This window comes from Talpa europaea (assembly GCF_964194135.1).
Source record: "Talpa europaea genome assembly, chromosome: 8".
NCBI classification, from domain to species: Eukaryota; Metazoa; Chordata; class Mammalia; order Eulipotyphla; family Talpidae; genus Talpa; species Talpa europaea.
Genome location: NC_140075.1, coordinates 85,405,608 through 85,423,415, shown reverse-complemented (window position 1 = coordinate 85,423,415; position 17,808 = coordinate 85,405,608). Strand labels below are relative to the sequence as shown.

Genomic DNA, 17,808 nt, shown 5'->3' with positions numbered 1-17,808 from the left:
GATCCACCCCATGTGCCATTTTCCTTTTACTGCAATAAACTGCAGGAACCCTGAGTGGAACAATTTAAAAAAAAAAAAGAAAAAGAATATTGGTGGCTCTCATTCCTTAGAGTTATACATTTGTCTGTTTTGTTAGATTTTTTTTTTTTAGATAAGTCTCTATGGATGGCATCTGTATCTGTTGTTGTTTAGTTACATAAAAGTATTTTCTGAATGCGTATGGACCAGATTTTTTAAAAAGTTCCTTAATCTTACTTATTTGGGGAAGCGGTTTAGTTAAAAATCATTTGCGAGCTATCAGTTGGAAATGCTTCTCAGATACTGATATGCTATGAGTTGAGTTTGAATTCTTACAAAATTCAAGGAGAGACAGAATGCTGTTTAGTATGCAGCAATATATATATGAAAGTAATTATTGCTAATTTTTAGCAGAAATTGAAGCAAATAGTTAATGCTCAGTACTTGTATAACAAAGCTTTTGATATCTTTGTTTTCCTTAAAGGTAAGAATTTGTTACGTAAGCCCCAGAATATCTGGGGTGAATTCTTATTAATTAGTTAACCTGCAATACTCTGTTTTGTCCTTTAACTTTTAAAAATTTTATATTTCTTTTAGCTAAAGATCTTATTCGCACAGCAGTTGGTCAAACAAGACTTCTTATGAAGGAAAGGTTCAAACAGTTTGAAGGACTGGTGGACAATTGTGAATATAAAAGAGGTGAAAAAGAAACTACCTGTGCTGATCTGGATGGATTTTGGGATATGGTTAATTTTCAGGTATGTGGTCAAGTATTTTGAGTCTGGGTTTGTTTTGTTTTTTTAAGTGAGGTAGCAGTAAAACAGGGCAATAATTGCTGCTTCGGTATCTATAGTACTAAATGGGATACTAGACAGCATCTTTGTAAACTGTAAAACAACATCTAAATTTTATGACTGATGTCCTCACAGATCCTATATTGTGAGGATAACTTATATGTACTTTGGAAATTGAGATTATATTCAACGGCTATAATGATTCTACATGTGAGAAAATAAGTAGATTTCATCTTAAGTAGTTCAGTTCATCTAGCAGTTACTGAGTTCCTACTGAATGCCTAGTAGTTAATAAGGCACAGTCCCTGTCCCTCCAGGAGTTTGTATTTCTCTTTGAGTCAGGCACAACACATAATTCCACAGTGCTATCACAGAGGGACTCACCAGGAAGGTCAGGAAAGTTACGGGTGGACGTGACTTTCTAGCTTTTTAATCTTATTTTAGAAATAAGCATGCAAAATATTATTTCAGGAGCTAAAAGCCACTAATCACTAGATATTTGAGGAGAGCCTGAAAGAAAGGCCAAAGCAAACATAGAAACAAAGCTATTTGGATAGAGAATATGGGTAATAAATGCAAGGAGAAAAGAAAGTTTTAAATGATTCTATTACTAGAATTCTATTAGAATTCTGATAAAAATATTAATATTCTCAAAGCGACCAGACATGTCATCTGCCAGTAAGAACAGCTATTAAAAAAAGAACATTCAGAGAACACCAAAAATAGCTTTTTGAGGTTAGAAACTATGAGAGCAAAAGTGTGAGATTCAATAGAAAGGCAGAATATAAAGTTAAAACCTCCCATTAAATGAAAAATAGGAGAGGCTGGATTTGAAAACTAGGTGTAATATCCAAATAATGGGAATTCCAGAAGAAAACAGAAAAGATAGTGAAGAGGAAATAATCAATGAAATAGTTTTAAATTTTTTCCCCAGAACTGGAGGACCTGAATTCCAGATTGAAGGAGTCTATCGAGTGTCTAGCACTGTGAACCATAGTGACCCATATCAATGCACAGCATTAAATGATTACACAACTCTTGGGATAAAAAGAAAAACCTAGAAGCTTCCAAAGAGAAAACAAGTTTCATACAAAGGGTCAAGAATCCAAATAGCCTTGGATTTCTCAATAGCAACATTGATAGCTGGGAGAAAATGTTCTCAAACTTCTAAGGGAAAATAACTTCCATCCTATGGTTCTATACCCAATCAGTCAAATATGCAGGAAGGCATTTTTCAGACACACCTAATAATGAATTTTACCTTCCATATACCTTTCCTTAGGGAACTAAGTGAGAATGTACTAAACAAAATGGAGTAAGCCTAGAAAGGGAGAGCAGGCAGGACTGATCCCCAGTAAGGGGCAAAGGGAATTCCATAGGAAGAAGGTATGTAGCACATTAGAAAGTAGTCGTTCAGAGCAGGAGGCTCAAGAGCCCTAGGAGATCTGTCTCTGTGCAACTGAACTGAGCAGAATGCCTGATTTACTTTTTGTCTAAGAGATTTATGCTTATCGTATAGCATTTAGAGGTGAATTGATAATAGATATCTAAGAAACTAAGCAGACAAAAAGCATACTCATAAAGTCTAGAGAAAAAGTGAAGAAAACATAATTAACTCTATGGCCCAGATGTAAATAGTGTCTGTAGTCATTAATATAAGCATTACTTTGTGACCAGCTTTTATATTTCTACCAGCTTTCATAATGAGTTGGTTCACTCAGATCCTTCATTGGTGACCAATTAATTTTGTGATTTTTAGTATCATTATTTATGGGTTTAAAAAAATTTGATTTGTTTGTATGGTTTACAGGTGTTGTCTTTACTGATCTCATTTCCCATCTTTGGTTGGTGAGAGACTCTTCAAGTTGGCTGCCATGGCCTTTTTTTTTTTTTTTTTTAAGAGCTGAATTGAGGAATAATATACGTATCATAAAATTTTCCCAATGAGTGTACAGTTCAGTGAGTTCCAGTAAATTTACAGAGTTGTACAACCATCACCCCAGCACAAATTTAGAACATTTTTATCACCACAAAAATATCCTGTCTGTCCATTGCTACTCCCAGCATAAGAAACCACTCATGTACCTGCTGTCGTTAAAGATTTGCCTTTTCTGAATATTTCATATTAAAGATGTGATCTTTCATATGTGCCATCTTTTGCTTAGCATGATGACTTTGAGGTTCATCCATGTTGTTCCATGTATCTGCATTATAGGCCTTTTCATTGCTTGATAATCAATATTCTGTTGTAGCATACATCACTCTTTATTCACCAGTTGATAGGCATTTAGATTTCCACTCCTTGGTGATAATGAATAATCATCTGTGGATATTCATATATAAATCATAGTGTGGCTGTTTTCATTGCTCTTGGAGTAGATACCTAGAAACTGCTGAGCCATATGGTAAATTTATGTTTAACTTTTTAGGGAACCGCCAAACTCTTTTCCAAAGTGATTGCATTTTACATTACCAACAGTGTGTTCAGTTTTCTTGTTTCTTGACACCCTCAAGAGTACTTAAAACAGTATGTCTTTTCAGTAAAACCATCCTGGTGGGCGTGAAGTATCTTGTAGTTTGCTTTCATTTCCCTAATTAATAATGATGTTAAGCATCTTTTTATGTACTAAGTAGCTATTCAAATGCCTTCTTAGATAAAATGTCTATTTAAATCTTTTGCCCATTTTTCTAAATTGAGTTTGACTCTTTTCTGAGATGTAATTCGGATATGAAGTCCTTTATCAGAAATATTACTTGCAAATATTTTTTCCAGTTTGTGGCTTATTTTTTTAGTTTCCTTGATGATGTCTTCTGAAGTGCAAATGTTTGTATTTTGATAAAGTTCGATGTATCGATTTTTTCCTTTTTGTTGTGATTTTAGCATCGGGTATAAGGACTCTTCACTTAACCACAGTTCACAAGATTTTCCCTTTAATTTTATTTGAAAAGGCTTGTAGTTTTGGCTATTACAGTTAGGTTTCTGGCCCATTTGGAGTTTCTTTTGTGTCTGTTAAGGAAAGAGTTTAAATTCATCTTCTTATGGAGATCCAGTTTCCCCAGCTCTGTTGAAAAGATGTTCCTTTCCTCAATGAATTGCCTTGGATAATTGTTTAAAATCAATTGGTCTTAAGTATAATCTTGAATCTTTTTTGACATTTACATTTTTTTAAGGAAGAGAGGTTGAAAGTAATATGTGCAAAAATATGTGTAAGGGAACTGGAAGCATAGTCTACCAAACTGTTGACAGTTATTCTGTAGAGGAGACTAAAAATACCAGAAGGACTAGTATTATGCTTTCTAGTATATTCTTGAAGAATTGCCAATTAAAACAATCATATACCTATTAGAATGGCAAAAATTCAAACCATTTGATTACCAAATCATGGTGTGAGGCTGTAAAGCAACAGAAACTCTCATTCATTGCTGGTAGAAATGCAAAATGGTACAGATACTTTGGAAGACAGTTTGGCAGTTTCTTACACAATTTGACTTACTCTTATCCAGCAATCACACTCACTGGTATTTACCTAAATCATTTGAAAACATATGTCCACACAAAACATGTACACAGTTGTTTATAGCAGTTTTATTTTTAATTGCCAAAACTTGGAAGCAACCACCCCCTATGTTTTTCAGTAGAGAAATACTAATAGATAAGTGTCGGTTAGACAGAAGGGGAGGGTGGGCTTGTGTAATTTAAGGTATCTCTCCTACCACTGTAGTGATCAAAAATAATTTAGGAGAGTTATTCATATACGATATCCTTTATGTATTTTGGAGGTTTGTAAGAAATAACAATGAACAGTTTTACCCCATGAATTTTTTGTTTAAATGCTAAATTGAGAATTACATTGTATAATTTTATATGTAACCAGCCTGAGTTATCAGTCTCACTTTTTTTTAAAATTTCATTGCATTTGCTTATAATTTTAATATGATTAGCATTAATCTGATAAATGTGTGCTTTATTGATTAACAGGTAGAAGATATAAACCAAAAATTCAGCAATCTAACCAAACTTGAGGAATCTGGATGGCAAAACACTGATAATACAAGCAAAAAGGTCTTTAGGGTAAGTTTCTAGGTTTTATGTCCAAATTTCTAATACAGACTTTTCTACTTTAATTTTTTTATGTTGTAAGCTTTGAAAACAATTAGCTTCAGATTTTTCACCATTTTACAAAGTAAACTCCATGTTTATCCCTTCTTATCTTTTTGTAGTAATGTTTTGAACTCAAAAGTTTCTGGTTATTCCATGTTCTTACAATGTTCTGGTTGCCTTTACAGAAAGAATAAGGAAATGATCAACACAAAATTCAGGATAGTTATTTCTAAAGGGAGGAAGGTAGAGACTGGTTGAAGTGGGGCAACCACCCAGAGGGCTTCTGAGTTACTAAATGCTGGATCTGTGCATGTTTGTTATATCTTTAGACTGTGCTTGCACATTTTATTGTAATAATAGCAGCAGTTGCAATAGGAGATAATTTACATAATGCTTGGCATGTGCCAAATCTTCTTCCATATACCCTACATGTATTAACTCATTCACTGTTCACAACAGTCCTTTGATGTGGGTGCTATTATTTTCATTTTATGGTTGAGGAATCAGAGACCCAGAAACAGTAAATTACTACATTTATTCAGTAATCTTTGTACAACCCAGGTGGAGCTGGGTTTCAGGCCAGACTCATTCCAGAGGTATGTAATAAACAATACACTATATGCCTCCTCTCTTTTAGGTACTCTTGTAGCTGATAGTATTTCAAAATGAAAGAACTTTTCAAATGGTAAAAATTAGAATATCTTTTTTCTTCCCTATGCTTTATTTTTTTAATGAAATGTTTATTTTTTAAAGATTTATTTATACATACAAGAACTGGGGTACAGGCCAGAGTTTTGGGGGGTGAGAGGATTCACCAGAGACAGAGTGGGGAATAGAACAGGCAGATTGACTGAAATACACTGCTGAGGGGAGCAGCTGGTGAGCCAGGAGAGGTCTGCTGTTCTGTATGGGTAACTCCCTAGTCAGGGATTGAACTCATGCTGCAGTGGCTGCTGCAAGCTTCATAGTTGTCTCTTAACCCCTTACCCCACCAGGGAGGCACCCTATACTTTTTCCTATTTTTCTCTGTAAGATTTTTTTTTTTTTGTTAGCGTGATAGAGTCCATTTTTACCTTTTGTAGTAATTCTTTTTCTAGTAATGTTTTGAACTCAAATGTTTCTGGTTCAAGTGGATACTTCTCAAACCACCTTAGGGCATTGCCAGTTTTTCCTTTTAATTTTGGGAAAATGTGTGTGGTTATAAAATCAAGTTTCTACATTGGTATTTTATTATGCTATATACTCCAAATAAAACTCCTTCGAATCCTACCTTAGGGAAGAGGTTAAAATGTTAAAAGAACCTTACTATGAAAATATTTTGCTACTGAAATCTCACGACACAGACCCTGAGGACAATGATGAAATTTAGTAAATTTCTAGCCTACTAACCAATGAAGGATGCTTGAACATTTTGAAACTACTGTGGGTATTTCTTATTGACACGTCGTGTCAGGGTTCCTGAAAGGATGAGGCGGCCTAGGCGAAAACGAAAGAACTGAAAACTTAAGGGCTGAGGGGAAGGGGATGAGGTAGAATGAGGAGACACTGACACTTGGTGAGGTGCTAGTATCTTCTGTTGAGAGACTCAGCAGGTTTTTATTTATTCATTATTAGTAATAATAATAAGGAAATACATTATCATGTGTAAAGCAAAAACAATTAGTATATTATGTTTCCCATAGACTACTGGCCCCTACGGGTCTCAGCTAGACGACAGCTTTCAAGGTTAATAGATAATAAACCAAACCTAACATTAAAGCTACTTATTTTTTTATTTAGACAATTATTTAAAACAGTGAATAACCGCCAGTGCATCCCTATCAGCTAAAGCCTAAGCATCAAAGGACTATTCTATTCACATGACCTTCAGCCGGAGACCAGCTGCTGCTCAGCTATCAGAACTTTTTCTACCTAGAAATTTCTTAACTCAAATAGCTTCATATTAAAAACTTTCCCAAAAAACTTCAAGAAAAAACAAAATAAAAGGACCTACTATAATTATTGTATTGTAATGCTTGTCAGGCATGTTCAATAACTTGTCTCCCATTGTCAAGTGAGCCAAACAGCCCAACAACTAATTTCTAAACAAACAATTTTCCATGCTATTTACTTACAGTATGTTGATACATATAATTTATTGGCTAATATACTTTTTGATAAATTTTTTTCTTTCTATGACCAAGAACAAAAAGCAAAGAAATGCCAGATCTTCAGCCCCACGGTGTGAGGCCCTTTCTCTTTGCTGCTTGTCAGTATCCTATCTGGCTGGAGCAACAAGGCCTCCTGCAGCATCAGTGGTGCTGCTTGTGATTTTATCTTATTAGAGCCTTGCAATATCACCTCTTATCACCAGGTGTCTCCCTCTTCCTACTTTATTTTATGGGCTACTGTTAGATTTGCTTCATTTATTCAGTAATCTTTGTACTTACTTACATATCTGTACCTCTCTCCCCTGCCTCTTATTCCTTTGTCCTACATGCAAAGGGTTTTATAATATAGCTATTGCCTGTCTCTTGCCAGCTCTTCTGTGCTTCCTTTTATTTCTGGCTTGGCAAACGTGCTTTTCTCTCTACTCATCCCTTTCCTCACCCCATCTTTTAGCCCAGCTAACTGTGATTGCAGCTTAGTTACTACTTTTTGCCCACCTTTCTTAAGGCCTCTGAAGATTAATTTAGTTGTTAGCCTTGTGTTCTCCTACAGCCCCTGAGTTGAACATGACATTCATCCTTCTTAGTAGCCTTATCTAACTTTTCCACTGTGCAGTGTGAACTCCATAGGGGTAGGAAATTTGTCCTTTATCTTTTGACCTCTTACATGTTTAACGCTTAGTTGGAACTTAGTAAATATATTATGAATGTGTTACAATTTTTATGTATGCTTTGTTTTTTTCCTAAAATGACAATGAATAATTTTAACAAAAACATAATTTCTCCCTGCAGAAAAAAGTTGTCTCAAGTATAGTAAGCAAACCCAAACAGGATGACAGTGGAAGAATTGCAGCAAGAAATCGCCTTGCTGCCATAAAAAATGCAATGAGAGAGAGAATTAAGCAGGAAGAACTTGCTGCCGCAGCAGACTCTGCAATGCCAAAAGAAGTTGATAAAATAGTGTTTGATGCTGGATTTTTCAGAGTTGAAAGTCCCGTTAAATCGTTCTCAGGTTAGTTTTTCTGCTGAGTCTACTTAAGGGAAATATTTGGGTTTTTTGGGAGCTTGAATAAGAGTGAAAAAGTTTTCACATGAAAGGACATGAATGGGTGTGATGTCTGGATAGTAAATTACATATTTACAAACACATGCAAATCACATTTTGATGGCTATGATTAGATTATCTTGAATGTGATATATCTTTTAAAATTGCTTTCGTATTTTTAAAGTGATTTCATAGCCTTTATTACCACTTAACTCCGCAATCCTGTGAGGGTGGGGCACAGGAGCCTACCAGGTAAAGGGACATGGTGGAAGCATGGGGAGCTGGGTGATTTTCTTCAGGTTAGTTGGACTAGAATAGAACATGTAAAGGAAATTTAGGTGGCAAACCATCACACTTTAGCTATACATTAAGGAGCTTATGAAAAATAGGTATGGCTATTTTCATTTGTATTAAAACTTTTGTGCAGGTATTTTTGAAACACAAGAAATGTACTCATTTTCTAGCAGTGACATCAGTTTTTTAATTTTTCAGGAAGCCATCCTTATGATTTTCTCACTGGGCTTGTGTTTTTCAAATGCTATTTTCATAGACTATCTTTATTAGATTGAATTTTTTTTTTTTTAACGATTTGCTTATTTATATAAGCACTGGGTACAGTCAGAAGCACGGGAGGGTGAGAGAATTCACCAGAGCAGGGAGCAGAGCAGGCAGAAGGACCAAAGTACACTGCTGAGGGGAGCAGCGGGCAGCAGGAGAGGTCTGCGCGCCATGTGGGACCCTCACCCGGCAGCCGGGGATCGAACCGGCGCTGCAGAGGCTGCGGGCAGCTTCGCAGCCCAGTGCACAACCGCTGTGCCACCAGGGAGGCCATATTAGATTGAATTTAGATTGAAATTATTTATCAGCCCTAGAAGAAGTCATGGTGGAAGTAATCTGCTCCTTAAATCTTAGTGGACATTCCTGTTAGTGCTTTAAGTGCTAGATATTTATTTTTGAGAAGAAAGGTGCCAAATCCTCTTCAAGTACTAATCGTTAAAGGACTGTTTCTCCCTGTTACTTAACTGCCCACTAGAAAGTATTCTGAAAATGAATCTAAGCTGCTCTCTAATACTTACATTAAAATATAAGTATTGGGCCTCCCCAGTGGCGCAGCGGTTGAGCACTGGGTTGCGAAGCTGCCCGCAGCCTCTGCAGTGCCGGTTCGATCCCCGGCTGCTCCCCGGCCACCAGAGGAGGGTCCCACATGGCGCGCAGACCTCTCCTGCCGCCTGCTGCTCCCCTCAGCAGTGTACTTCGGTCCTTCTGCCTGCTCTGCTCCCTGCTCTGGCTCTGGTGAATTCTCTCACCCTCCCGTGCTTCTGACTGTACCCAGTGCATGTATAAACAAACAAACAAACAAACAAATAAAATAAATAAAGAAAGCATGCCTCTATAAAAAAAAATTAAAAAAAAATATAAGTATCACCTCAAGTATATTATAAACTCCCTGTCAATTTAGGTAGCACACATGGTATGGGGTAGTGTGCTTCTTTTACTCTGAGTGGCTATCCTCCCTGAATACCTGGGAAGTGCCCACTGCTAATAACATTTCTCCTGGCTACTCACTTCCCACAGATCCCACGGCTTCCACAGGTAGGAACTCATCACCATCTATTCTTTCCTATACTCACTTGAGCCCGTATGACTAGGGAGATTAAAATGTATGGCAAAATTGATCATTTTTAGGTTGAGTTTTTGTTATAGAGCACATAGTTTATGTGAGACTTGTTATAAAACAGTGGTCCTCTAAGAAGCCCCACTTGTCACACTTGTCACTCCCTAGAGGCAACCTTTTTCTAGTCACAGCATCTTAGAGTTTTAAGTTTACTGACCTCTCTCTAAATAAGGTGTAGATTTTTTTTTCCTTGAATTTTCTTTTGGTTTACTTACTTTTGGTTCTTCCTGATCTTTCTTTCAGAAACACATGTTTTTCTCCTGGTAAATAAGCTGCCTTTGTCATTCTTTCTGAGGACTCTATTTTCTGAATGTTCTATGTTATAACATTCTATACTTATTTCATAAGTACACTGTCTTATACTTCTGAGGATATTAATGATAGCTTTTAATATAAGCTTTTTCCCCCTTGTATAGTCACTGTTTCTTCCAGGATACTTCTGTCTCTCTAGGGGTATTTTCTATGTCTCATATCAAAGGCTTTCTTAGCTCTCTGGTGTCCATTCACTGCCTGCTGCCAGCTAACATCTGGGTTCTACGTGGCAGCACATGGTAGAGTCTTTAGCTGGGGGGTTAGCTGGATCTTTAATGCTGGGAACCTACACATAACTGTGTTTCTTTTCGCATGGCCTGGATTTTCCAAAGAAGATTCTTCAGATCTGCTGTCTGGAGAATGTAATTCTATCTGCCGGCCTTTCCAGGGTCATGGCGGGGTGGGGGGTGTCTTGATGGTTCATTTGTAAATAGTCATAATTCCTCTATTTTCCACAAAGTACCCTATCTTTCCATTGTACCTGAGGCTTTGTTTCATTTTTCCATCTTTCTAATTTGGATGGTCGGCTATTTATACTTGCCCAGCTGTACAGAATGAGGAAAGGAATCTGGATTCAGTTGCTCTTTAAACTGATTCTGAACTAGTTCTTTTGCTTTTAGCTCCATTTTTATCTCTGCTTCCAGAGATACTTGAGGTCACCAGACCTTTTGAGGTGCTAATGGTGTAAGTTGTGTGGATTTCCATCTTTCTTGGCTTGTGTCTGGGTATTTTATCTTGGGACTAAGTAATATGCCATTCACCCATCTACACTGCAGTTTCCATATTTTTCTGATTATTGTTATCTTCCTTAATTTCATTTGTCCTTGTGTGCTGCCTTGTAAGGTGATCTCTGTTACACTTAGAGTAGTGGTGTGTCAAGAAAAGCAATCTAATGTGTGTGTTCAGATAATGTATCTTACTAAAAGTCCCAGGCATTTGACTTAATTTTTTTTTTTTTTTTAAACAGGGAACAGAGCCTAGTTGGTAGGAGAATAGGAAGCAGCTTCCTAATTATAATGAAAAGTAAATAAAATAACATTTTGGTTTCTTTCATATTCTAGGACTTGCTATCTCTTCTGAATGTCTTTCTCAAAGACTTAAAACACCTAAATCTGTCAGCAAAGCTGTGTTTGAGAGCAGGGCTGAGGTGGACCTGCGAAGACAAGCTATGTTGCCAGAGTATCCTGATCTGCAGAATTCCAAAAACAAATGTGTTGATAAGACTCTTCTATCAACTATTCCTGAAAACAGGTATTTCTTTATGTATTATTAGGAATTTAACAGATGCTGACATTACATACCATGTCAGATTGTTAACCTGGTAAAATATGTAAGGCATGTATTTTTAATTAAATTTCACAATGACCCTAGAACATATAGACAATATATCTATTTTATAAATGAGGAAACTGAGGCTTAGGATTTCAGATTGGCAAATAGTCATTGATGGGGAGGTAAAATCCTGTAGCACTTTGGGACAAGTTAAGTAACTCACTTAGCTTCAGTTTCATCATCTACAAAACAGTAGTGCTGATGCCTTTCTTAAGGGTCACTTGGAGGTAGGCACTTTTGCACCAATCTTTCTAGAAAGTACCTTGAGATTGTTGTATTAACAGAAGGCAGAGCACAGAAAAGAAGCTGATGTGGATTTATGCAATTATGGGCTAAACATGGTTCTAAATTCATAATGTGTCATCTCATTTAATCCTCCAAACAACTTTGTGAGGTACTAGATCACCATTTTTCAAGTAAGAAAACTTAGTAACTAAAACTTATTTTAGAAAGGTAGTAACTTACCTAAATTCAGTTTATACTTGGTGAAACTGCATGCTGTTTGCAGTCTTTCTGCTATAGAGTACTGCCTCTGCATAAAAGCATCAAAATGACCTGGATAGTTCTTGTTCCTGGAACACAAATGTTCTGAAATTTGATGGGAAAAAGATACTTTAAAATAAGTACAAATTATAGGGCCTCCCCAGTGGCGCAGCGGTTGAGCGCTGGGTTGCGAAGCTGCCCGCGGCCTCTGCGGCGCCAGTTCAATCCCCGGCTGCTCCCCGGCCGCCGGAGGAGGGTCCCACATGGCGCGCAGACCTCTCCTGCCGCCCGCCCGCTGCTCCCCTCAGCAGTGTACTTCGTCATTCTGTCTGCTCTGCTCCCAGCTCTGGCTCTGGTGAATTCTCTCACCCTCCCGCGCTTCTGACTGTACCCAGTGCTTGTATAAATAAATAAAATAAATCTTTAAAAAAAAAAATTAAAAAGAAATCTTTAAAAAAAAAAAATAAGTACAAATTCTAACCTGGAGCCAAGAGAGAACTGTTGGATTTATTAATCTGTAGGTGAACAGCATTAACTACTCATTGTGGCAAGCAAGACTATCAAAAAAAAGAATACCCTATGAATGGAAAGAGGCAAAGCAAATGGAAGTTTTTGTTCTTAATATTTCATGAAACAAGTTTTTAAAATTTTGATTTTTAGTATAAACCAAAGTGTTCTAGTTTTTGTGGGAACTAAAATATTTTGGATGCTCTAGAAATCTGTGGATTATAAAATACCAATTTACTATCATTTCTTAAATGCAAGTTACTTTGTATTCCCTGTGATTTATCATCTTGTAGTAAGATCCATAATTGTATGTATGTAAGTGATATTACAGGTGGTCTTTAAGTTTTTTTTTTTTTTTTTACTTAACACTCAAAAATAGTCCTGAAAGAAAGCATGTTCCAAATGAACAATAATTGTACAATAAAGGTGAACTCAAACTGAAAACTAGAAAAATAGAGGATAATTTTTAGAACACTAATTGCAAGAGGCCGAGACATATGTTTTTCTGATAAAACATGCTAAGAACTTCAGGATTAGAATATTTCATGTTGTACGTAACAAATATTGCCAATTCCAGCAATAACTGAGCTATTACTTCAAACCAAGAATATATTTGGTTCGTAAGCTTTAGTCCAAAACTGATTCATATGGAGAAGACCTCCTATTGGAAGACATCCCTCTTTCAGCCAGAAAGGATTGTCTCAAAACAAAGGTCAAATGATAGCAATATGTTTAATTATCTAGACACAATGTTGCTCTTTTTCTTTTTTCAGTGACAGCATTGAAGATGATGCTCAGTGTCCTGGATTGCAAGGTTTAATTGAAGTAAACCCTGTAAGTCCTATTCCCAGGTGGTATATAGCCAGGCATATTATCTACTTTTATTATTGCATATAATAGCTGTATTTTATTGCAAATCTAAATAAGTCATATAAAATGACAGTTTTTCTTTCAAAAGCCTTTGACTTATTGGAGACCATAGTGCCATTTTCAACTCACCAAGATTATTTTTATAAAAAAAGTTTTGCTGTAACACAGCCATGCATATTTATATATTATAACAAGCTGCTTTTGCAATACAACAGAATTGAGTGGTTATGGCAGAGACTCTACAGCTCACAAAGCCTAAAATATTTACTATCTGGCCCTTCACAGAAAATGTTTGCCAATCTCTGGAGTATAGGTACTTGCTGAGAAACTTTCCTTCAGTCACACTTTTGCTATAGTTCTATCTTACTAATTGTTTAAGAAGTAAGAGTAAGATTTACAGTGTTTTTTATCCTATGCCCAGAATGAATCCTTATGTTTTTCTTATTTCTAATAACAGTAAGATTTCCATTTCTGGTAATTAAATGTAGTAATCATTTTCCATTTTTTATTCCAGGATGTAAATATAAGTGACATATACTTTGAAAGGAGTCGTTTATCCAATGAAAGAATGAATTTGTCCCTATTTGCCAGTGAAGTGGCATCTAATATTAATACTAATACAAAGGAAGAAATTTCAGATGCTGTGGAAGGAATGGAACTAAATTCGTCAATTATAGCACAGGATGTTTTGATGATTAGCCCTGAAAAGAATATATTACCACAAGACAATACTTCACAGGAAGAAGAAACTAAAATTTCTCAGTCAGGTGAGATCTTTTTAATATATTTAAATGAATTTTTTAAGATGTATTTATGCATACAAGAACTGGGGTATGGGCCAGAGGTGCGGGATGGGGGTGTGTGAGAGGATTCACCAGAGAGCGTGGAGAGCAGAACAGCAGATCTACTGAAATACACTGCTGAGGGGAGCAGTGGGCAAGGCAGGAGAGGTCTGCTGAGCCATAGTGGGTAGCTCCCTGGCCGGGAATTGAACTCGTGCTGCTGTGGCTGCTGATAGCTTCATAGGTTGTGTCTTAACCCTTTGCGCCACCAGAGAGGCCCTTAATTGAAATTTTGTAAAACAAATGAACTTGAACTAATATATAAATTATCGTAAATACTTCTGGATGTCTGTTTTTGAGAATGAAGAATGAAAAATCAGATACTCCCAGTAAACATCTTACAAGAACTAGTTTGTGTTATAATACACCATTCTCTACCACAAACTTTTTGAGGTAGACTTATTAAAAATCAACAAACCCACGCTGGATAGAAGTAATATTTAGGGATCCTTTACTCTTAATAAGGTTTCAGAATTATAAAAATTCCCTGAAGTTTTTTCAGTTCTTCTTTTCGACATACATACTCAAACCTTCCTTCAAAATGCCCTAATTTTTCTTCCCTAGTGCTTTTCATACCTACTTTGTTGTGATTGTTTTTCGGTAGGAAATGACTCGTGTTTTTGTTACAGTGTATGATAGTCTCATCTACTCTCTGGGACTGCAGTGATTAGGGCAAAATAAATACAACCTTGGCAAGACATTTGGTGCTCTCCAACTATGTTCTTCATATAGTCTTTTGGGGTACATTTACTATGACAAGAATGAGCTTTGTTTATGGCACACTTATTGAAATTAAGGATGAGGTTTTTATTAAAAATGTTTTAGCTTAAGATGACCTTTATTTTTCTCCTAGTGTTTGATATATGTAAATTTTTTTAAAAGATTTATTTTTATTCTTGAATACAAGAACTGAGGTGTAGGCCAGAGGTGGGTGTGTGAGAGAATTCACCAGAGACAGACTGGGGAGCAGAACAGGCAGACTAAGTGAAATATACTGCTGAGGGGAGCAGCAGTTGAGGCAGGAGAGGTCTGCTATGCCATGTGGGTTAGCTCCCAGGGGATGGAACTCAGGCCTTAGTGGTGATAGTGCTGAGACTCAATCCCTGTACCACCAGGGAGGCCCAGATATATGTAACTTTTCATAGCTTTCAAGAGGTCATCTATTTCTAAAAAACCTTTGAGAATATGCTTTAAAAAGTTCTTTTTTTTTTTGTCTTTCAGTACCATTTGATAATAAAAGTCTCACTACTGAATATCATCTTCTCGATTCTGTAAGTTTTCCAACTTAATTTGCAAAGTTCCTTTATATTCTAGATTTGTTTTATGAAAACAAATTACTAATTTTATTATTAATTTTAAAATTACTAATTTTAAAATTCATATGTGAAGTTTAAAATTTACACCTTGCCATTATTTACTCAGAAATCCATCCATTATCCATTCTTATCTAAGTGGGAACACAATTTAATGTTTATTTGATTTTGAATATAGTAGGTTTTAGTATTAAGCACTGAGAATTATTTCCCTATATGATTTGTGTATCACATTGGTTATGACAGTATATTTGAATATCTAATAATGTGACTTAGACTACACTAGGTATTTCTAATTGTTACAAGAAACTTACAAGGCAATGTTTCTGCCCATCTGAAGCACACAGTTGGGGAGATTTTTTTCATTGTAATTTTTTTAAGATTATTTATGCTCTGCTATTTTATTTATAAGTTCCCTAGCCTTTGAATTTGGTGACCCCTTGTCTCTAAATCTAGTCTTTTAGTTCTTTAGCTATTCTGTGAAGTCTTCCTATAAAACCTCTCTTCTCTCCCATGTTAATTTATATTTAGGCACAAGTAATCATGGGCATGTAAGGCATACAATGCACACATTTAATCATGAATTAAGATAACAATGTGAATATATTAAAATCATAAAGCATAATTTAAGGAATCTATTTCTCTTATTTACTATAAATTCCTCTTAAGGCAGAACTGTCTATTCACCTTCCTGGATGCTGGAACTGTGACGTGAATGAAATAGTATTCTCTTGTCTACTAAGTATTTACAACATTGGTTTTCAGTCTCTCCCCATATATCTTTATTTCAGGGAATCTCAAGTCGGACCTTCATCGGGTGATTTTAATATATGCCAGTGTTGACAACTCTGGTTTACAAAACCTTACCTTGAATTTTTCCAGGACCAATTGCTAAAATAGGTCAGGGAATGGCCCTGGTTTACTAATCTTTGATTTCAGAATATAACAAATTCATTAAGGCAAATGTGAGATCAAACAGCAATAATTTTTTCTAATGTCACGAAACCTGGCAAATACCAGACTTCCTTAAGCCACTAAATCCTTAAAAACCTGTGTATAACTTTACTTTCATTATCTTTCAAGGATATCTTCTATGTGTTTGGACTTCTGGGGTGCCCTGTGTCCCAGGAGCAGAATGAGTCACGTTATGACCCGCCCTCTGTTCTTTCTTGTTCTTAGCCTCCTTTAATCATAGACTGAGACCCTAGAGGGTTAGGCACTTCAGCATCAGGGCCATTTACATAAACCCAATTTAATTCTGTTATTTCCAGATCTAATCTCTGAGTGATTGGTTCTGATAATATAGTATATGGTAATAATAAGTAAACCTGGAAATTAATTCAATACTGTTTTTATATATTGCTAATGATTAAAAATGCGTCACGTTTATCTTACACATTATCTTTTAATAAAGCTTAGAACCTTATCATTTCATCTCCCTTTATTTCTTTTCCACTTCCATAAATATTAGAATTTAGATTTATTTTTAAAATAGGTCCACCTGTCTATCTTAGGCTAAAGTTACTGTTCTATAGCATCATTTCAATCTGAAGTGGGACTTGGGGAGGAGCGAAAAAACAGATCCCAAGAGAATTAGATTGGTAAAAGGCCTATTAAATGTTATATGGAGTAGGGTTTGTGGAATCTGCTTACATGACTAAGATAGGGCCTCAATTTTAATTGTCCTGCCTATGCTGTTGAAGTCATTTACATATTGCTAATCACATTTTTAGCTTGCATTCTTAATACATTTTTTCAATTTAAATTATATTTGAAGTTAGATCCATAGAATAGGTAGCGTAATCATTACTAGTAATTTTATTGTTACATGGGAAAAATGTTTTTATGTTATTAAAGAGTCAACTATTAAATTGCAGTGTTAATTGGTGAAACTCTCAATATACTTTGGTGACTTCTCTGATTTTCTTCTCTAGCCTGGCCTAGACACTGCAGTAATCCATTCACAAGTGGAGAAGAGACATCAGGAATATGCCAGAAACGTTTCTTTTGGTGGTAACCTAATTACCTTTTCACCTCTAAGACCCCTCAATGGAGAACAACGAGAAGAACTTTAAATTTAAAATCAAACATTTTTCTTTATATTATCAATGCTGTGATTTATTCTTAGACTATTGAAAAGTTTAAGACTGTATTTGTATTCACTTCATTTATATAGGTCATACAGTGTTTTAATATAGTTTATCAAAGTGTGTTTTAATTGTGATACTCTTTCTGGAGGGAAGTGGGGTATATTTTTGTACACCAACCATGCAGAATAAAAATATGGTGCCTTGCCTCCCTTGTTTAAAAAATGTAAGTTTAAAGCTAAGTTTAAGAACTTACAAACATTCTTCAGCTTAATCAAAAT

General features: G+C 35.8%; 1 protein-coding gene across 1 annotated transcript in view; it reads left to right on the top strand.

Moving 5' to 3' along the window:
- DLGAP5 (DLG associated protein 5) overlaps nucleotides 1-17,515 on the top strand; it is a gene marked incomplete at both ends in the record, with an annotated part of 30,757 nt that extends 13,242 nt beyond the window's left edge. The window contains 8 exons of the mRNA XM_084241310.1: nucleotides 616-776; nucleotides 4,792-4,884; nucleotides 7,854-8,073; nucleotides 11,155-11,344; nucleotides 13,189-13,249; nucleotides 13,896-14,052; nucleotides 15,349-15,398; nucleotides 17,375-17,515. Of these exons, the coding sequence (XP_084097436.1) occupies nucleotides 616-776; nucleotides 4,792-4,884; nucleotides 7,854-8,073; nucleotides 11,155-11,344; nucleotides 13,189-13,249; nucleotides 13,896-14,052; nucleotides 15,349-15,398; nucleotides 17,375-17,515 (1,073 nt within the window). The remainder of the gene's footprint in view (nucleotides 1-615; nucleotides 777-4,791; nucleotides 4,885-7,853; nucleotides 8,074-11,154; nucleotides 11,345-13,188; nucleotides 13,250-13,895; nucleotides 14,053-15,348; nucleotides 15,399-17,374) is intronic.
- Between the last annotated feature and the right edge of the window lie 293 nt (nucleotides 17,516-17,808).